The sequence below is a fragment of the Biomphalaria glabrata genome, chromosome 16, assembly GCF_947242115.1.
Source record: "Biomphalaria glabrata chromosome 16, xgBioGlab47.1, whole genome shotgun sequence".
Lineage (NCBI taxonomy): Eukaryota > Metazoa > Mollusca > Gastropoda > Planorbidae > Biomphalaria > Biomphalaria glabrata.
This window is the reverse complement of record NC_074726.1, coordinates 5,514,769-5,537,599: the sequence shown is the minus strand read 5'-3', so window position 1 is coordinate 5,537,599 and position 22,831 is coordinate 5,514,769. Positions and strand designations below refer to the sequence as shown.

Genomic DNA, 22,831 nt, shown 5'->3' with positions numbered 1-22,831 from the left:
TCCATCACTGAGCACCGACACCTATTATTTTTTACAACAAAAAAAAAAGCACTGCATATATATAGATATATATAGATAGTAAGATAGATATAGATATATAGAAATTTATTAGAAATATAGATATTATGGACATAAAAAATAAACGACTGGTTTATTATTATTATATCTAGAAATTTCAGGCCGATCTGTTTTAAAGCATATTTTAAAAAATCGTATGTTAAAAAGTTAAGCTACAATAGAACAAGTAAGGCATTTAAAGTAGGCTGGGTGTTTCCTCAGGCTAGGGTTAGGGTTATATAAATAGGGTTATATAAATATATATATATATATATATATATAATCCCCGCATTTTAAGTTTTCGGTCTTGACAAGAAGTAAGGAGGATAAGACATGATCTGAGAAGTCCAAGATATTAATGTTCAAAACGATCCTCCTCAAGTTAATTCAATAAATGCTCCAAAGAAGACATTTCTGAAATCGAATATTACTCTACTTTCTTTTGTCGGAACTGTCGTAATTGTCGTATCGGTTTCTATGTTAACGACTTTTGCGTTACAAATAAAGAAGTCCTCATCGAAACGTGCAACTTAACAAGAAGATGAAGACATTGATCACGCCCATAACAGACGTAGGTGCGCTATAGTAACCTCTAATGTCCCTCACATAATAGTAATGGCTACTACTGCCTTTTTCTCTATTAGAATCAATGTGACACGGCTCTGTGCCCGTCTCACACGTTTAATACAGCCTTGACACTGATGTTCTTACAAGCATTTCTATGTATTACATTAGAGACTCAGGGGGAGGGGTACATTTTTTTTTATGCTCACGACGTATGTAAGATTTTGTTCTTTTACAACCTTATAACCCTCCGGGCCTGACTTTGGGAGGGTATAGCAGTTTCCAAAACTCCAGCTGGCTAACCAGTGCCAAACTTTTTTTTTGGAAGGGGGGGGGGCAGGGGAAGGGGGAAAGAAAAAACAAAAAGGAGACACCTCTGGAGAAAGTTAAAAAAAAACTCTTCAGAAGTGAGTAAATAGATCACCCCATTAAAAAAAAAAGCATTTTAATTCTAAAAACCAAATAAACCCACAAAAAAACTCTCTCTTCTCTTCCAACACCCACTCAAAAATGCCGACACAGAACCATTAAACCACTGGACATGTACACATGTGTATAGTTCTAAAGGGAACGTAACAAACGCTTGTGACAATATGAAGATTCCAGCATTCCTTTGGTTTTTGGAACTCTTCAGTAAGGCCGGAAGGATAATCAAGAGTATGACATACCTACATAAAACGTAAAAGTGTGAAAATACAAACTCATTAATAATAATGAATCTGTCACCACCTCAAATAAATCCGTTAAGTTAGCACTTCTGACATTAAAAAAATGTCCCTGATCCATCTAGATATTCATTAAGTCCTTAACATGTCTGACACAATAGAAAGTCCTTTCTGAAGATAGTAATGATATGAAGGTAGTAATAATACTTATTTAGTTAATATGCGACATTACCTTTCAATAAATGATTGCCATTATTGTTATGTAATGTTCGGGCTAGTCCAAAGTCTGCAATTTTTACATTGTTGTCATTACCGACTAAGATATTTGCTGCTCTTAGATCACAGTGTATTATTTTCTGTTTGTGGACGAATGCCATACCATCCACAATCTGAAACACAATTTTCATTGAGGCGTTGTAATATTAGAATATTCGACCTGTAATAGTCTCATTTAACTTTATTTTTAGATACAAAAAACTTGTGTGAATTCAAATTTTATTTTTAAGTTATAATTATCGAAACAATCGTTAAAAGCTGATTTAAGACATGATAATAATAATATTAATACAAATGTATACTGGAGGTGCCGTGGCCGAGAGGTATGGCTCTTGGCTTCTGAAATGAAGGTTCGAATACTGGTGAAGACTGATATTTTCATTTCGGAATCCTTGGGCGCCTCTGAGTCCACCCAGCTCTAATGGGATTGGACAAACTCAGTTCCCAATCACAGATACATCCATACTAATACAGGAGTAGTTTATTGAAATATCCACAATCGGGGAAATTAAACCAATGTTTAATCAAGGGAGACCACAATGTCTGGTTACAAAAAGGCGGTTAGTCGTTGTTCTGGCCACACGACACCCTCGTTAATCGTGGGCCATAGAAACAACAGATGTCTTTACATCATGCAAATAGATCGCAATGTCTGGATGGGGAACTTTACATTACTTTACTAGTCTAGATCAGTGGCGTAGCTAGGGGGGGGGGGCAAATATTAAAGTCCTATCGCTTGTCTAGACCAGTTGAAAAGGGGGTGGGTGAAAAAAGTAGAGAGTATCTGGTAGATTGCTCTTTAAATGCATTTATATTTTTATAAAAGGTGAACGGCTTGATTTCAAACTCGAGAGATTACGCCTCATCAGTTTCCTCAAGCCAATACATTTACCACTGTGCCAGGGAAGTGCTAAGGAAAATAGAAGGTTTTTTACTTATCTATTTTTAGCTTCAAACGTTAAAGCAAGGACCTACATAGATGGGGCTAATTCAAGTTATACCACAAAGTTCATATTTACACCAAAACAAGCCTTTGAACCTATTTTAACTCGACACAGGTAAAAAAAATGTGATAAATGTTACAACATGAGATATTAATATTTAAACGTGACCTACAGATGAACGGACGGAAACACAAAAACAATAGCAGCTTTTCAAAATGCTGTTTAAATATGATCTATCAGTACTAAGTACTTACTTGAACAGCAATATTCACTATGTCTTTTAACGTCCCATTCTGTAATCCACCATTTTCTAAATAAGCGTGTAAGTTTCCATTAGAGAGGAACTCCAGTACTATATGGCTTATGGGCTCTTCAATTACCACCTTCAAAATCTATATAAATAAGTTACAATATATATATTGAAATGCAAAGCCACAACTGTCATTATAATAACAGTACGAACGACGTACTAATGCAATACAACAATCAATGGCATTTAATAATACTTTTTATTTTGATAATTTATGTAAATTGTGATTAATTAAAACAATGTAATATTATCTTATAAAAAATATGATGAGCTAGTGTAGGTTTAAATACAAAATCTTGAAATTTGCATATATATAACACACAACTGCCATCATTTTTTACAATGTCTTGAATAATTGCATGAATTAATTCCGGAATCAAACTTGGAAAGTGCTATATGTCTAAATGTTCGAACTAAATGAAGCTGAGCAGAATAAAGCTTGACAAACATTCACTAATTATGAATTTTATCATTGTTATTTCTCTATTATTTTATCTGAAACGCTCCCTACATGCATAGTTAGACTGATCACGTCACACTGACATGTTTGGTAAAGTTTCTTGAGCTTAAAGAAAGTTTGTAGTCAAGCAATAAAAACTGTCATGGTTACCAGAACGTTTACAAAATGTTTACAGACAGTTGTTGTTGTTTTTTTTCCAATCGCCACAAAGCTATCATGTTAGTTACCTTAACGATTTTTGGATGGTCCAGACGTTTCAAAAGTACAGCTTCGAATAGAAACTGTTGTGTCGACATTTCGTGTGGTATCATGGACTTCACAGCTACCACTGTGCGATGGTTCAGATTGCCTTCATTGTGATTTAAAATATTTGGTATCATTAAAAGAGTTAGATTTTAGAATTACAATCTCTCAAATAGTTCCTATACCCGCACAACACTCCTACTCCTCAATGTTTTGATGGAAATTATCGTTAGAGGAAATGATTAATATCATAGGAAGCGAGGTGGCTGAGTGCTAATGCGCTTGGCTTCCGAACCGTGGTCCTGAATATTGGGATTTTTTTTTATTTCTGGATCCGTCAGGTGCCCTTTAAGCCCATCCAGCTCTATTGGGTACATGACACTAGTTTGGAAAGTGAATACGGTTGTTCTTCGTTGTCCTGGCCACATCACACCCTCGTTAACAGTGGACCACAGAAACAGAAGACCTTTACAGCATCTGCCTTATACATCGAAAGACCTCACAATACCATTGGGAAGGAAAACACAAGGTACGTTTGGGTGATATTCACCGAGACCGTTGCACTTGCGGGCATGGAAGAGAGCCCCAGCAACTAGTTCACTATCCACACACTGTTTGGCAGGGGTTTAAATCTAAAGCGTACAGACACAGGACTGAACTGGTACAGAGAAGGAATGCATAGGAGTTTCCTGATGTTCAACCTCGCCTCTAGCCTGACAGTCTTCGGATACGAACCAAGGGTAATAGGCATGTACCATGACATTGCTTGGGTCCCTCCCACTGGCTCCCAGACAACAATTTGTTCAGACAATGAGAAAGAAGAGGAACGTTCTTTTTCAACCTAGAATACAAACCACACTAAACAACTAGCATTAATATAACTTACATTTACTTAGAATTGTATCTAAAATAAATTACCTTTTCTGACTATGGAGAAATTTCCTTTATCAACTATATTAATGAATTGTATAGCTGTGATAGGGATTTCAATGTCCTCTAATTCGTCAGTATGTTGAAGTGAATGATTCATTTCTTTAAAAAAAAGTTAGAAAGAGAACAAAAAAGTATTATTTTCGAACTTAAGTGAAATAAAATACAAGAAATTTTCGATATGGCAATCTCAGCGATGATTTTGTCTATAATGACACTTTAAAGTTTATGATGCGATCAAACAAACTTGCACATAAAAATAGACTAGATACACAAGCGAAATATAAATACATAGTAATAATAATAGAACATTTAGACTTACTTCACAATTCCGACAAAGGCCACATATAAGAAAATGTTTGATTTGGTATATAATTCAAGGCTAATGCATGCTCTATTTATATAACTCGAAGTAAAGCTTATAAAATCAAACACTAATTTAATTAAAGTAGGTTAAATTAACGATGAAAATTAGGAGAGAAAGAGTTAAAACAGTACGACATTTCATACTGTTGTTTTCGTTATAAGCGTTTGCAACTAGATTGATTTCTAGAGCTCTTTGAAAGACGACTAAGGTTCAAGCGTCTACTTTCTACATTGTAGATATTTCGAGTTGTGTTATACATTCTTGTATTCTTGTTACTTGTATTATATTCTTGAGTGTGGTTGCAGTTGGACAGATGCAGAATTAGGAGTAAAGACACAGTCCACAAAATAATAGCATAATAGCGGTGGGAAGCGTGGTCGAAAGTGCGCATGAACTTGGCTTGTCTTGGCTACCTAGAAGGGGGCTCGAGGTTCGACACCCGACTCGGGCAGAGTGGTGTTTACTGAGCGCCTAAAGGCAGCAAGGAAAACCAACTCCTAGATACCTGGTCCACAAATGAGATTGGACCAAAGCGCTCTGAGCATGCTATAAGCATGAGAGTAGCGCTATATAAAAGCTATAATAATAATAATTTAAATTAGGACGAAAAGGCAACATGATGACAGTGATGTTTAAGAATACTGAAGTCTGTTTACAATACATAAATGTTAAATAAAATAAATTAATACTAACTTTCAGTATCTTAACCCTTAAAGTGCTGAACTGTCTTACAATGAGTACATACACAATTCTGATGTTTAGAGGCTAAACTACCACACGCGTTTTATGGGTTAAACGAACATTTATGATATTCTTAAGATATTTTAAGTACTATATATGTTTACTTTAGAATAGTGCAGAAATAAATTCATTAAAATTATTATTAATTTATTTCACTCGCGCTAAAGCTTACAATACATTTTTAAATGCTATTATAAGGAATGTATTACCTTTCGATGTTAGAAACCTTGGTAGAACAGTCACACTAATGAGAAATATTAAGCATAATTAAAAAGTTAATATTTTTAATCTATCTAGATTCTTATCCATCAACATGCAGAAACACGTTCTATAGAGGTGCATGTGTAAAATATGAAATAAACATTAACGAATTATTAATATACATAATACCAAAAAAAAATAAATAAATAATTTAAAAAAAAAATGCTCATACTATGTATAGTTGCAGATTAGAGTTTGGATCAGCCATGAATTCAATTTGTAATATACCTACATCAACAACAATTTGTCTGTTCTATTTAAATATTTTTTTACCGATTGTTTTGTTTAGTGCTATAATTCGAACTCATGGCTCAAGCCTCCTCAAGCAGACATACTAACCACTCTGCTAGAGAGGTGCTTATAAAAACAGAAGAATGCGTAAATATAAAAATTGTATGAATAAAAAAAATAACTATTGACCTATAACCATTTTTTATACAAAAAACATTTGCTTGTATATGTATGTTTAGATCTAGATCTAGAGTCCAGATACTATTATATAAAACGTAGGTCTACTATTATATTAGATGCAAATCTAAATGTACATTTATGTCTAATCAAGATCTATGATACTTATAGTTTATGGTTTACACACACACATATATATATATTGTAATATTGGGTGATCACGAGCCAGATATTTCTAGATAATTTCCCAAATGTTAAGACTACTTTGTCTTGGATAATGACTGTATACAAATTCTTTCATTGACATCATATTGGGAAGCGTGGTCAAGAGGCTGAATACGCAGGACTTGGCTTGGCTTAGCTATCTATGAAGGGGGATCGAGGTTCGACACCCGACTCGAGCAGAGATGTGTTTACTGAGCGTCTAAAGGCAGCACGGAAAACCCTCTACCAGATACCCCCCTCCCCCCACTGGTCCACAAATGAGATAGGACCATAGCGCTCTAAGCATGCTATAAACATGAAAGTAGCGCTATATAAAAGCTATAATTATTATTATTATCTTAATTCCTCGTCTGCTAGATATGAAGGAGGCGGATTGCTAGTTACTATGCAGCTTGGATTTATTTTCTCACCTTGGAGTTTTTTACTCGCTGTATTAACTAAAATAATTGACATTTAAAAAAGAATGTCAATTCGAGACTGCGCATTTTTAGCAAAAATCATTGAATTTAGAAAGCCTTCAGGAAAGAAGACTTAGAAGTAAAGTGGCAATTATACATAAAACACTGAACCATAATCTTCAAATACAAAAAAAAAAAAAAAAAACAACTAATAAAATACTCGGAAAGACACGAAGATAAAAACACATTCCTCGATTCACATGCGAAGATAAATTTGTACAAATGCTTCTTCTTCCCTAGTGCTATAAGAGCATGGGATGGGTTGTCGTAGTCAGCTAAAACAAAAAAAAACAACAAAAAAAACAACACAACAATGACTTGTCAGAATTTCAGTGATTGATTGACATGCATGACAAGATTGACCTTGGAGCAATCGTAGGACGTAGACATCCTCTTTGTAGTAACGTCTGTATTTTTTTAAGATGAGATATTTTAACTCTTTCTCTCCGTAACTATTTTCCACATTCTGGTGGAATCAACGTTGTTTTCGTCAGTTAGCAGAGAAAGAGTTAAGAAAGGACACACTTTCAAAAGTCATTCTTTTCTGGGGGGGGGGGGGTGAGAGCACGAAGAAAGGGTCGTCCACAGAAAAGCTGGCTAGAGCACTTGAAAGAATGAACCTGCCTATCGCTTTCTCGATATTCTTCTGAGAACAGCTGCTGACAGGAAAGAGAGGAGGGAGTTGGGGATTGTTACACAAACTGTCGAAGAAGCCCTATGATATTTACACTTACGTTGACGGGTTTATCACGTTGTTCGTACCAAAAGAAAAACAAGACTCTTCCTTGCCGTCTGGCTTTAGTGTTTCCGCTACGACGCCTAAGGAGTGCGATCTTTTCAAAGGTGACATTTGATTATAAAGTGATTGCAAATCTCTTTCCGTCGGAGATTTTCCCATTGTATTGTAGTGCACATCACGGTCCTCGGCTACGTCGATATAATCATATGGAGGAGTGTCTTCGCCATTGAGAGTTTTCGGTTTGGTAGAGCCTGAAGCACTTGTGTCTGTGGCACTTGTAGCCCTTCTGTTAGTTTTCCTAAAATCTAACAAAGAAAATAATTCATAACATTAATGATGATAATTGTTAAGACACAAGACTCTGGAAAAATAAGCAAACACTCTTAGCTTGTAATTTCAGGAACACTTTAATATTCTTATAACTAACGTCCTTATAATATTTTCAAGTCTCTTTGTGTACATATTTCCGGGCTTACTATTTTTAACATTTTTTCCATTCAATAACCCAAATACAATTTAATACACAGTTAGATAAAAGCAGTAGCCAATATAAAACCAAACGAACAAGGTTACAAAGACAGTTTGTGTGGAAACACAAACTCAAAATCGGCCCCCGAAGTGGTTCACCTAGAGTCCTCACCAGGATTTGAACACGGGACTTCAGGTTCCAAGTGCTTTACACCTCAGCCACAACATCTCCATATATTCATTTAGCATACACTACATTTTTTTAATAAAAATAATTATTAGCCTTATCCATACATTCAAAATTAATAACATGTTACATGTAATAAAGAGAGACTAAAAAAGATGTATTCTTGTAACAAAACTAGACATATTGGCAACTCGAAAAAAAATAATTCTTGACCTACTTTAAGCTACAATTGTGTACAAGTGACCATGGGCGTCAGCAGGATTTTTTGCAGGGGGTGCAAGTTGCCACTCATGGCTCAAAGTCGTAACTGCAACTTGTTTATTACAAAGAATATTAAAGAAAACAAATTGTTCACCACGCCACCTCCATACCCATGTGATATTAAGTTCACAGTAAATACTTGGGTCATGAACTTTAAAAAAAAAAAGATTGAAGACGATTGCATAATATATAGAACAATAAAAACAACAGAAGATACAGAAATTTTACAAAGAGAATAAGATGAATTACAGAAATGGAAATCAAATTGGAGCATGTCTTTCCACCCAGAAAATTATCAAGATTAAAAAAAAAATTAAATTAATTCCACTTATCTTATTCATGGTAAAACAGTAACACAGACTAAAAACGCAAAATACCTAGGTGTTATAATAAATGAAAAACTGTCATGGAATCCACATATTGATGAAACTATTAAAAAATTAAACAAAGCATTAGGGATTATTAAAAGAAATTTCTATGAATAAAATTAAATCAAATAAGAATGTAAAATGTTATTTAACCTTGGTAAGGCCAATAATAGAATATGCATCCTCTTTTAAGGACCCCTCAAGAAAACATAAAGAAAGTGGAACATACTCAAAATATAGCAGTGAGATTCATGACAAACGAATATTAACTTTTGACTAGAGTAACACCTTTAGTAAAATTACTAAATTTAGAAAGCCTTCAGGATAGAAGACTTAAAAGTAAAGTAGCAATTATACATAAAACACTGAACCAAAATCTTCAAATACAAAAACAAAATCTTAATAAAATACTCAGAAAGACACAAAGATAAAGGCACATTCCTTTTTTGAAGTAACGTGTGTATTATATAACATAAGATAATAACCACATTCACACCATTTGTCATTGACACCATGCTGTGCTACGACCGTAACAATAATAATGTCTACAATAACAACGTAACTGTTGTTATATCAACCGAGGGAATAGGGACAACTGACCTCGTTGACACATTCGAAGTTCTAAGCATTCCTAAGAGGATCCTTTTTACTTGTCATAGGGCTGTACTGCTACAGACCTGCCGCATCGTCAGAAAATTTCTCAGTGGACACTTAAGAGAATTACAATGAATGTAGTTTCCCTTTTTACGAAGTTCGACCCTGGCAGTGCCAGAGAATGTAAATTAACTCATTTTTGTAATAATAATAACAATAGTATAAAATATTTTAGACTAAACAGTGTAAGGGGGATAATAACAAATTAGAACTAAGTATTCAGTTTCGCTCATGGAACTTATTCCAGGGCTCATTCAGTCTAAATGCTTTAAGCTCATACTGAGTCTATTGAATTATAAAGTGTATTATTGCTTGATATATAATATTTGTTCAATACTTACTTGATATCTTCGTGAGGGTTTAAACTATCCAAATTCACAAAATAGATCTGTTACTTTTTAAACCACCCAAAAATAAAGGGGTCCCAGTTATTGGTGAACTATCTTAATAATAATAATAAAAATTATAATATAATAAAATAAGTATATACTGTTATAAGTACGATTGATTGTGTGAAGAAATTGTATACCATTTGTTGCTGGGAATCCAAGTGTGGTGATGAGGTGGAGATACGATCTATAAATCATTTGGTCGTTCACATGTTGAACATTGTTGTGTACGTGGACCAAGATGTCTCCCTCTTTCATCTGTCAAACGTACCACACAGTTATTTTACGTAGTCAATCAGAGAGCAATAACATGATCACTGACATGTATAAGTCACCAAAAGAATCACATTATATTATATTTTAAAGAAGCCTATATGATATGCAAGAAACATACATAAGAATTGTCAAATATTGAAAAACTGCAGGGGAGGATAATAGTTAATAAAGAGACAATTGGAGGCTGAGTTTTTTTTTTTCTCACAGTTACTGTCCTTTACGTGTCCATATAAAGAATGAAATCTGAGCATACATAATAAAGCTAATATTGAATAGTGGCTCAAGATGCGAGAATGATAATAACAATAATATAATTATTTGTATGGCCTTTTAGCTTCCATATGTGGTAAAACAACATAAAATGAAAGGAAGGGGAGAAGGGAGGTATGGTCAGAACATTGTCCAGATAGCCTTTGCTCCCCCACCCCCCACCACCACCACCAGCCAAGCCAATAATGTGTCCGAAGGCACGGCAATAGCCGATACAGTTTGGGATCAGCGGCGTCTCACGTTCTGCCAGGGAGTGTGACTTTGTGCTGCAAGCTGGCCAAAGGTCACCGCTTCTGATTTTCTTTTCAGGGTTATCTTCGAAGCCTTTCTCAGACTTTAATTTAAATTTTTCTTGCTCCAGATGCTAGGACGATTACTAAAAGTGCTTCCCTAGCGCTATTAAAGCATAGAACGGGCTGCCTGAATCAGGCATGAAAACCAATGACTTTGCAGAGTTTAAGTTTGTAATGAACAGGCATGACCAGACACAGTACGCGTAGGGTGTATTCTTTTATATTTTGAAGGAACGTCTGTAATTTATAAGATAATCTGTTTTATATTTCTAATCTCCCTGTATGACTGACCGACTCATCACTTGCGTTGGACCACAAAAAAAAAAAAAGCCAGTATACTTAATTAACTAATTCGTCAGGTACAATGAATAATTGAGCGAAGTTTCAACTTGATACAAGAATGGGAGCTGGGCGAAAAAACATGTTTAAACTTTTTACCAGACAGACACAAAGACAGACATAGTGAGTTGATAAAAGCTTTGCAACAAAGAATGGTTTGTCAATAGCCTTCTACAAAATAAATATCTAAATAAATTTCTAAAAAAAAAAATAAACATTCAACTAAGTCAACAGATTACCAAGTCTGCAAACTGCGGAATGGACGCTAATCTAAATAGTCCATCAATATAAGCATGAAGCTCTACATGAGCCAAGTTGCTTATAGTGTTATAAGTTGAAAAATATTTAAAGAAATCTTGCAGTCCTAGCACTGTTTCCTCAATGTTTCTCTGTTTTTCTGGAAATGAAAAAGTACAAACAATTTGATAAGAAAATATTGGCCTATATCGTTTTAATAAAAAAATTATTATATTTAAACTGTTCATCAATCTAAAAAATGTATTCTCATAGTTGAAACGATCAACTGAATAGTAATTGTTGTTCTTTTTCAACACGATGACAACAACAACCTGATCAACATGACGTATCTGCATTTGCTTCATTAAAATAATAATAATAAGGCTTGTTTTCGAGTCCGAAAATCTTTGAGGAATGACCTCCAGCTGTCTCGTTCTGAAGTCGCCTTCAACCAGATGCTTCTTCTATGTCAGTTAAAGCATGTTCGCGCCTAAGCAGGTCTTTGTGGCGTTTCCGTGGGGCACTTCTGTTGCGTCGACTACGTTTCAGCTCGCCCCAAAAAATACTGCTTTTGGCATACGTTCGTCCCCCATACGGGGCTTTCACAACGTAACTGTCGGGCCATAAGAAGTCCCTCTATACTGTCCATACTGCTGTTCACCTTCTTTTGCTTATTCTTCTTTTGCCTATTCATCTACATTGTTTGTATTTTAATTTCTTTTATTTTACATCGGTATTCTTTTTGTTCTTGATTTAGTTGAACGTGTCTGTCTGTTTTAAAACTTAACTTGCTTTCCAAAAATTTCCATAAGAGCCATTTTTTTTTTAATATCTAGTTTTACAAGGAAAACATAAAATACCCACTATAAACCTTTGTTTTATTAAATTTGTTGCTTATAGCTTAATATGCAGAAAGGCTAGATAGATAAGTTGGTCTAAATATCCTAACGCATATATTCGCTGTCTTTTTTTTTTTTTTTTTTTTTGGGGGGGGGGGGTGAGGGATTAGCTTCCCCGACGTCCTGCTGGACGTTTGGGCAAATCATCTTCAAATTTATATTTCCTTTCGAGACATGTATAACAAAAACACGTCTTAATAACAGTGCTGACATGGCCATTACAATGTCAATTCACAGGAATGAGTACAGAACCTTTCTTGCTCAAATCTCGGCAGCGCGCTTTGATTGTTAGCATGCAGAATAGGAATAAGAAAATACAACTTTTCAACACAATCGTCATCCCAACAGCAACATATGCATGTGAGACATGGAAGTCATCTGCCGAAATTGAGAAAAGGTTAAATGTGACTCAACAAAAATGGCTGTGGCGGATTTTAGGAGGCTGTTATATGGTACAAATCGGGTCTTAAACAAGGAAATCATATGCTGAACTGGGAGTCAAACACGTAGTGAGGTTGTGACAGAGTGACGCATGAGGTTTGCGGGACATGTTCTCCGACTAAATTAATTATGCAATGATATGAAAAGTATATGCTGCATCGGTTGTCGTTCTTGTGTTTACATGTGCTTGTAACTCGTCCGTAAGAATGTGTTCACGACATGTGTGTTGTGTGGTCATTCAGTGTATTCAAGCCATTCTAAGCGGACATGGTTTTCGACTCAGTTATCATTATGTTCATAACACGCATAGCAAGAGTTGCGATGACATGGAGGCCAATACGAAAAAAAAAGGGTTACAGGGACGTCCTCGTATAATTTGGCGCCACACTTTCGTGGAGGACCTCAGAGCAGTGAATACCAGGTGGGAGGAGGCTTCTGACATTGCCAATAACAGATCTTGGTGGAGACAGCTTGCGTCCAATGCTTCAAACGGCGCGGGAGGACCTAAGTCTAAATACCTAAATAATATGTAATACAGTAGTTCAAAAGTGATTAAGACAAAGCTTAAATATAAAGAGTGTTCATTTTCATACTAGCCTGTTATAAACTTCAAAATCTTTTTTGCTTCATAAATGTAAACTTGAATAAACAGAGACATATCGGAAACAAATTTGTCTGTATCCCCTCTCAGTTGTTGTAGCAGCTAAAAGGAATAGACACATATAATTTAAATTCAATGTAACTTTAAAACATAATTATGCATACGCATATTTTACATATTTGTTTATTTGTGGGAACAAAATACAGTTATTTCAGTGTTAGTGAAGAATGGAAATCCAAATTGAGAGATAAGGCCTTAAAAAATTGTGTGAAGAGATTTAGTTGAGAAAGCAGTACATATTGTTAGGCGCTTCCGTGCTGTGTGTTATGCAGCAAAGTCAAACGAGGTAAACACAAATAATGAAATAACACAGGCAAAAGTCCAACAATGTTATTTGGTGGACGCTAATAGTGAATGTCGAATAAGAAGTTAAATGGAAATTTTGAAAATAATTAAAATCCCATTAACCTAAGCAATATTTCAGCGCAGCGTTTATTTATTTTTCAATATAGCTATAAAATAAAAAATAAACAGAATATAAACAAGATTATAAAGAGAGTTTGCGTTATTACAAATTCAGAGGCTGCCCCCGTAGGATCCCTATAGGATGCGCCTATTTGCAAGGAATATTCAAGACGTGATGTTAACATATTGTAACATTATCTCCCTTAAATTATGTAATTGTTTTAGAATTGGTGTATTTTTATGAAAAAATCGCTTGCATAGTTAATTTTATAAACTAAACGGTTTGCTTTTAGAAAACCAAAAGTAGCCGTTGCACCTAAACTTTGCAAGCTGCATCGTATGGTGAAATAATATTTTTCATTTCTCTACTAGCTTTCGAGATCTCGGTGTGACAGACGGACAGACGGACATTTAGCACAAACCTAATAGCGGCCGCTAAAAATCCTTTAAAAAAAAAAGCTTACCTAAAGGGGAAGAACTCTGCCCTTAAAAGTATACCTATCAACAATGTACAAGTTATTTCCCTTCGATATCAAACAAATATTTGTTTTTGTTTTAATTGATTCATATTTTGTTAAGTACTCTAAATAATTGTTTAAAGTATCCAACTTGATCGGAGAATACGTGAGGGAGAAATAGCGCTAACAATTATTTAAAAGGGACTAAACCCAATACATTTAGCCAATCTTTGAATACTGAAGGATTAGATTCCCTTGTTGCTATTACAATGAATGATTAGTTACCAGTTAATTAATTGTCTATTTGGTAACTTTTTGTATTATTGATTCATGTCTGGTATATGTTAATGAATAATTGTGCGAAGTTTCAGCTTGATCCGACAATGGGTATAGGAGAAATAACGTGTAAACACTTTTTACTAGACAGAGAGACAGAAACACATAAACAGAATGAGTCGATAGAAGCATTGTAAACATGTGATTACCTTCTTCCATTGATCCGTAAGAAAATACTCTTTTCCTCTTGTAACGTTTCTGACTAGCCCTAAAAGTACAAGTATTAAGTTTCTTTTCCTTTGAACAAGATCATTCCTCGTTTCCAAATCCTACACACACAAAAAAATTAACGCATTCTATTCATTATCACAATACTTCTATTCAATAAGTTATAATTAAACAGTTCCGCTTACTCAAGAAGATGCCTATAAATTGGGATATTTTTTTATAAGAAACGAAATCGGACAACGAAAAAGATTACAGCCCACCCTCTGGATCCGCCATTGTACCTGAAAAATCTTGAAATTGTGTTCAATATGCACAATGCATTGGCCCTATTAATTTAAACTGGGGAGAAACATTTTCATTTTTTTTACAAAGCTGTCTGTCTCTCTATCTGGTACAAAGTATGAACACGTTGTTTCTCCCCCATTCTATTCTTAAGTCTAAACTTTGTACAATAATTAATTGTTCCTAAAAAAATGTGAACCACTTTTAAAAAATTACTGATTTATTAATTAATGGTCAGAAATTAAAATTTAACTGATATAGAATAAAAATATATCTTGCATTATTTACAGAAATGTTTGTAAATGTACTTTTTTTGTATATACTTTGACCTTACAAAATTTACGTTTTTATTTTGCTTGTTATAGGTTCACATTAAACGAAATTGATCATTAGATCTATAACTTTATGATTCCAAAAAAAGAAAGATTCACTTACATCATTTGATGACAAAAATGATGCTGGATTTAGTAGTTCGTTAAAAATGAACTGAAACCATTCTTCAATCTTGGCATTCTCCATCTAGAAATGTTTTTGTTTTAGTTTTAATTAGTATCTGATAATAAATAATGTACATACTGAAAAAAAAATGCTTAAACCATAACTACATTATTTAAAGAAGTTTAATTACTCGGCAGTCAGAAACAAATACAAACAAGGTTACAAAGACAGTCTGTGTGGAAACACAAACTCAAAATCGGAATGCAAATCAACATTTTAGTCACGAATTCTTGGTCGCCAATATCATGGATGAGTGTATTCTGGGACTAGACTTTATGCAGTTATTTGGACTCTTCTTAAACATTTTGGGTGGCACAGTGCAATATGGAAATCTTGAAATTCCGTTGCTGGGGAACGACATGGAAGAAGAACAGATAAAGAGGGTCTTGATAACGAGAGGTACCAGTATACCCGCACAGTCGGAAGCCATAATATGTGACACAATAGACGGTAATGATCCTGTGTCTATCGCAAGCCTTATAGAGCAGTCGAAGGAAGCGCGCAGTAGACTGCATGTGGGGAGAATACTGGCGGTTAATAAAAACGACAGAAGGGTACCTGGTCGGGTTATGAAGTTTACCACTGAAGCTTACAACCTTCAGAAGAAGAATGTTATCGCCACTTGTTGTCCAAAGGAACTTATTGCATCGTGTGACGCGGTGGTCCCTGTAGCTAGTGCCTGGCACGTGATTCTCGGGTTGATCGGATACTTGGAGATGAGGGTGAGAATCTGTCGGAGGAAGAGTGCATTGGGGTTAGGCAAATGTTGCTGGAGTTTGGGGACGTCGTGCCAGACAGTGAAAATGGGCTCGGCGAGACTGATTTGGTGTTTCAGGACGAAGTTGTGCATCTGGATCGGTTGCACCGGCATTGTGAGGAGACCAGAGTCTGTTCGGGACGAACTGAAATAGGGAGGGCGCAGTGTTGTAACCCTGTTCCTCCCTTACTAACCTTTTTTTTTTTATACGGGCGAAGCAGGGGGGGGGGTATTTGTTTATGCTGTTGGACGTAAATGACCTGAACTAGTGTGTAAATGTGCTAAGAAACTTTAGTGATGAGTTTTGGATTTCTTGACTGAGGATTGAGGATTGTTTTCTATTGTGTTAGTGAATCGGGATATGCAAATTTGATTCGGAGATTGTGACATTATTTCTTTTTCTCAGCGATATTGATTGATATGGATTGTGCTTCTGCAATCGAAGAGATACCAGCGATCTGAGAATCGGTGAGTTATTTTGTTTAGTACAAACCCACGTCTTAACAATATTTTAAAACATTTATGCAAACAGTTTTTAATTTTTGGTCAAACAATTTTTTTTTTACATTTGTATTGCAAAATTAAGTAAGTTCTGTCATACTAAATATTACATTTGCACGAAAAAAAATGTTTACTTTTTTTCAACGAGACAAAATCTATTTAGTATTGTTACGTTCTTCTCTATCAGGCCTTCTGCAAACACTGCTAAACACAACAGCACATCTAACACAAGAACTTGACAACGTGTGTGGACTCTACTGTCTATTGTTACACACTGTCACTAGTCCGTGAAGGCTCTCGATCACATGACCACAATATGGGTCATATTTGCGTGACCTAGCAGTAATGTCCCTTGTTCAACAGCCCTTGACCTGTGTGATTGGCTTGAATCATGTGTGTCATTAGGCCGCACACACATTAACCCTTTCAGTCCGCCACTAGGGTTATAACAGTATGCATATAAGTTGGGCATAATTTAAAATAACAATTAATAAGTAATTTTTCATATTATCGCATGGAATAGGAAAGTGGCGGGGATCCCTGGTGCACTTCGCCTTCGGCCTCGTTTGTAGTCTGAGCATCCCGAGCTACTGAGGCACTGGAAATGGGGAGTGAATGTAAACACCTACTTGGACCTACTTTGACAGAAGGATTTTATTCAGCCTGACTTGTAAACGACATTGTGTTTGTGTGTGGGGGGGGTGTGTCTAAATCTTTTGCTTTGCCAGCCCAAGATCGGCCAATAATATTCAACTGCCGTAAAGAGCCTTTTTTAGAATGCGGTTGTCTTGCATTCTGTCAACATGGTCTGCCAACTGAAATTAAGGCCGCATCACTGTTAGAGTATAATTTTACAAAACCAATTCAGGAATATGACAATTAAGCTGGTACATCGCACTTACTTTGACAACTGAGGAATTATAATTGGTCAAATAGACCATAAGCTCCAATGTTAGCTCCTTTATTCTATAAATGGTCTCTGTACCTTCGTTTGATATGTATTGACAAAAGCGCAGAAGTAAATCTAAAAAAAAAATACATATTTTCTTTAACAATTGTACATTATATTACTATTAATTTGATGGAACATAAAGAATGTAAGAATATTTCTATAAAAATGTCAAAATTAAATAAATCTCTATATTACTATTAAAATAACAACTATATACACATTTCCCACTCTCACTCTTGTAATTAATAAGTATATAGAGCTTTAAATCAATGAGATTGGGTAATATGTTAGCGGTTAGTGATGCTGTCGGAGGCGCGGTGGCTGAGCGGTAAAGCGCTTGGCTTCGAATCCTGGTGAAGACTGGAATTTTTATTTCGGGATCCTTGGGTCTGCGCAGCTCTAATGGGTACATGACATCTGTTGGGCAAAAGTAAAGGCGGTTGGTCGTTGTGCTGGCCACATGACACCCTCGTTAACCGTAGGCCACAGAATCAGATGACCTTTACATCATCTGCCCTATAGACCACAAGGTCTATAAAGGGGAACTTTACTTTACTTTACTTAGTGGTGCAGTGAAGGCGCGGTGGCTTTTGAAGTGGGGGTCCTGGGTTCAAATCCTGGGGAAGACTGGGATTTTTAATTTCGGGTATGAGTCTACCCAGCTCTAAATGGTACCTGACTTTAGTTAGGGAAGAAATGGCGGTTGGTCGTTGTGCTGGCCTCGTTAGCCGTGGCCCACAGAAACAGATAATCTTCCTATAGATCGCAAGATATAAAGTTGAACTTTTCTTTTTTTTTTTTTACACTTAAGTCATGTGACTGTCATGTGACTATACCTTGTAGACCTAAGACTAGCCCATAATAAAAGGGAAAAGGTGGATGTAAAATAGCAACAAAAAATATTTAATTAAAGAAAACAACTTTGACAAGTTTAAACATTACATCTATATATTTCTTTTTGTAAAATGTAAATTGTAATCTTGACCTATGTATATGTTTTGTATCCTTTTTTGAGTCTCTATCGCTATTTCTTTTATATCCTTCATTTAAATTACCTGTTAGATTATGTCTTGTAAGAATCTTTTCTAGAACAGAAATGCTGTTTTTATATTCTTTGATAATATCCAATAAAAGATGTATACTATTCCAGATATCCTCGAAGTTACTTCTATTGGATAAAGTTGCATTAGCTGATAGAGACCTCAGTATATCAGTCAGCATACATGAACATTTCTTGGGGTATTCAAGAGTTGCTCTGCCTGAAGATCCATTTAAAGTATCCTATCGCATACATTGAATAAAACACTAAAATATTTTGTAAAATGTCTTTCGACTGCAGTAATCAATAGAAAAACATGAGAAAAAAAATTAGTAGATCTAAGTTCAAATTAAATATTTCAACATTAATTATAATAGCAGCTGAACAAAAAAAAAGAATGGCTGCCTGGTCGTGCGGTTTGTGCGCTGGACTGTCGTTCGGATTTATCGACCGTCGAGGGTTCAAACCCTGCCCGCTCCCATCCCCCGTCGTCCTGCGGGAGGTTAGGACTAGGAAGTAATTATCTTCAACTCTGAAGGAACATCGGAAACATGTCAAACATTTTACAAACAAACAAACAACATTTGAAAAGAGTTTAGTAAGAAGATTCATGATACAGTTCTTGTATAGCAAAGCAGGTTGCTTTATTAACGAACATTAAAATTGGTCTTTGTTATGAGCCTAAATAAAAGCAAATCTTAGTGCTCCGCTTTCGAAAACAAGCAATCAACGAACTTACGATTTAAAGTTTAAAAAAAGAGCACGGTTGCAAATCACGAGCCTCATGTTAACACACAAGGAGAGAGTCTGTCTAACCGACACCATATAAATTTATAATGCCATAGTGTTGCCATTCGGCAACGAGCTATTGGTCTAAATGATCCACAGATTGCGACGCTGCAGGTCAGTGTTTAAGCCTTCTATAGCGATTGGTGTGGATCTATTGAAGTTCGCTGAAGACTCTGCTCACCACAAACATCACGTGACTGAGATGTACAAACATCGAACAAATACGCAAGATATAAATCAGCCAATTAAAATTGAAATGCTCGCCTTTGAAATGCAACACTATTCTCTTGTTCAAAATTTGCTAAATAGAAACCACAAACAGAAAAAAAAAGTGTTAAATCCAATAGAAAATGAAATGTCACGCTACTTTGAGTAGGGTCTAACCAGGAGATGTGAAAGAGTCTTGACTAAGCGAAAATACAAAGAATCTTAAGCGCACAATTTTAAATGTAGCAATCTCTATAAGAGAGAGAGAGAGAGAGAGAGAGAGGCACGCACGCACGCACGCACACACACACACAACACAGTCAAATTAAAAGAAATAAATCTTGACGAGAGCTTTTAAATGAACAAAAACTAGCCGCTACAATCCCTTTAGCAAACACTAATACAAATTAACTTACTAAATATAGGATATATTATATATAGAAGTTTGCAAGAAAAATAAAATTTACTAAGAACTATAACACAACCGGATCAATTCAACATTAATAACTTAGTGAATAATACAATTTCTGTTAAACAGAATTAAATATATTAGAAGGACTTAGCGCATTTACTTACGTTAGAGTCAGTTTGTGTGATGCATAAGTTGGATTCACTGGCAGTGAAATGATTGTTTTCTGAAATAGTCAAAATAAGAAATGATCAAGAACGTTTAGCTGGTAAAAACTGCTTTTAGTTTTGTCCGTCCGTCCCATTTACGTCGCCAAACTAGAAAAGACATTTTAAAATCCAATTTCGTATTTCCCAGCTTGATACGTTATGGTGCAACGCAAACAATCTGTTGTGTTCATGCTAACTGTCTACTTTTGAAAATTTATTTTTGCAATAAAAAAAGTTGTTAATTTTTTATGGCACAGTATCCTAACCTGTTCACTAGAGGGAAATTAAAATGGAACCAGATCTACATAAAATTTAACTATTAAATAAAAAAAAAAATTGTATAATGAAACAAGAAACATATAATCATTTTAAGCCAAAGCGTGTGTTAGAGACGCGATAATGAATTATTACTAACCATTATCCATTGGCTTCGTCCGTTGATCCCCCCCCCTCCCAAACAATAAAATGTTCCTTTTTGTCACGGGCTCCTCTATTTTTTTCTTACAATAATAATGAGAAGAAGAAAAGTATCAAAGATCTTTTTTTTTTTTTTAAGCTTATCTAAAGAGCAAGAACTCCGCCCTTAAAACTATATCAATGATGTACAAACTATTTCCCGTATTCGAAGTTAATTAAACAAAATGGTTAATTACAAATAATTAATTGAATAATTGATTTTTTTTTGTTTATTGATTCACGTTTTGTTAGCTACAATAAATAATTGTTTAAAAGTATTATCTTGATCGGAGAATGAGCGAGGGAGGAATGTCGTAACAATTATTTAAGCGTAGTGAACCTAAAACTTGACCATATCAATGTATAGTAGGAGGCACGGCGGCTGAGCGGTAAAGCGCTTAGCTTTCGAACCAGAGACTGGTGTTCGAATCATGGTGAAGACTGGGATTTTTTATTTCGGATCTTCGGACGCCTCTGAGTCCACCCAGCTCTAATGGGTACCTGACATTAGTTGGGAAAAAGTAAAGGCGGTTGGTCTTTGTGCTGGCCACATGACACCCTCGTTAACCGTAGGCCACAGAAACAGATGACATTTACATCTACTGCCCTATAGACCACAAGGTCTGAAAGTGGAACTTTACTTTTATATGAATAATAATGTATTGTCTAATGGTTACCTTTTTTTTTATTGATTCGTGTCTTATCAGGGTCAATGAATAATTGTGCGAAGTTTTAGCTTGATCAGAGAATGCGAGTGGGAAAAATAACGATTTTAACAATATCATTTTTTTAACAAATTAAGTTTCACTAATATTTAAACCAAATGTTATTAAAACAAAGTATTTCGTTCAAAAGGTAACAGATCTGTTTCAAACGGCAGAAGTCAGTTTACCTGGCCTACGTCTTCTAAACCAGCCAAAGAAATTAAAACCACGTCTGCCTGAAAAAAAAAAGAAAAGGTCACGTTTGGAAGTTTTAATTGATGTTGACATTTTAGCCTTTCTAATGGTAATGTACAATACCTATTATCTAGTGACTCACCATGGTAAGAATACTCCTGTTCAGAGATCAGAAAAAAAAATTGCTTTAAATTTTCACTTATATGATCACAATAAATATACGTAAATAATTAATTATAGATAGATAGATAGTTAGATAGATAGATTAATAAGATAGATGATAGAAAGATAGATAGATAGATAGATAGATAGATAGATAGATAGGTAGGTAGGTAGGTAGGTAGGTAGGTAGGTAGATAGATAGATAGATAGATAGATAGATAGATAGATAGATAGATAGATAGATAGATAGATAGATAGATAGATAGATAGATAGATAGATAGATAGATAGATAGATAGATATGCGAAAGGCAGCTATTCTATTGTAAATATTTTAATCCACTTAATAAAACGTACACAGCACCTGGGTTACGTGCACATTCAGGGCCGAATTTAAGTATGTGAAAGCCCTAGGGCATGATTTTGTAAAAGCTGCCTACAATTTTTCGAAAGCTTTTAATAAAGCTGCACTTATGATTGAAAATACTTATATCGAAAAGCTTGTTATATTTTGGAAGAAAAAAATAGAGTTCTTTTAAATTTAATCTCACTTTCCATTTCCAAAAAAATATTTAGTATGCATATTTAGTTTTAAAATTTGTATACTTTTAAGTTTTTGGAAGGTAAGGTGGCCCTTGGTAGACGCACTGTTGTAAATCCGGGGATTATTTACTTATTCGGAGCGTGCTAAAAACATATACACCTGTAATCAAGATATTTTTGTCAACTGTAAAAATGAAAAAAAAAAATGAGCCTTCAAAATTCGGATATATTTCTCTTTTGTGGAGGCGCCTTTAGTATGGAGTTCCCTGGTGCTATAGCACCTCCTGCCATGCCTTATATCCGGCATGGAAACATCGCTTGAATCAAGTACATATCACTTGAGTCGCGTATACATCGCTTGAGTCACTTATT

General features: G+C 35.1%; 1 protein-coding gene across 4 annotated transcripts in view; it reads right to left on the bottom strand.

Annotated features, from left to right (window-relative positions):
• The window catches only part of LOC106050182 (uncharacterized), a 40,230-nt gene that overhangs the window by 3,051 nt on the left and 14,348 nt on the right, over nt 1-22,831 (bottom strand). For all 4 annotated transcript variants that reach the window (XR_008775447.1, XM_056014601.1, XM_056014602.1 and 1 more), the window contains exons 5-20: nt 21,899-21,914; nt 21,750-21,797; nt 20,360-20,418; nt 18,804-19,029; nt 17,699-17,820; nt 15,476-15,559; nt 14,740-14,859; nt 13,328-13,433; nt 11,393-11,550; nt 10,116-10,233; nt 7,644-7,953; nt 5,767-5,801; nt 4,438-4,551; nt 3,504-3,625; nt 2,761-2,898; nt 1,519-1,675 (exon numbers count right to left, since the gene is read on the bottom strand). Coding sequence is in view for 3 of the 4 variants with exons in the window: in XM_056014601.1 (XP_055870576.1) it covers nt 1,519-1,675; nt 2,761-2,898; nt 3,504-3,625; nt 4,438-4,551; nt 5,767-5,801; nt 7,644-7,953; nt 10,116-10,233; nt 11,393-11,550; nt 13,328-13,433; nt 14,740-14,859; nt 15,476-15,559; nt 17,699-17,820; nt 18,804-19,029; nt 20,360-20,418; nt 21,750-21,797; nt 21,899-21,914 (1,933 nt within the window). In the remaining variant the exon portion in view is untranslated. The remainder of the gene's footprint in view (nt 1-1,518; nt 1,676-2,760; nt 2,899-3,503; nt 3,626-4,437; nt 4,552-5,766; nt 5,802-7,643; nt 7,954-10,115; nt 10,234-11,392; nt 11,551-13,327; nt 13,434-14,739; nt 14,860-15,475; nt 15,560-17,698; nt 17,821-18,803; nt 19,030-20,359; nt 20,419-21,749; nt 21,798-21,898; nt 21,915-22,831) is intronic.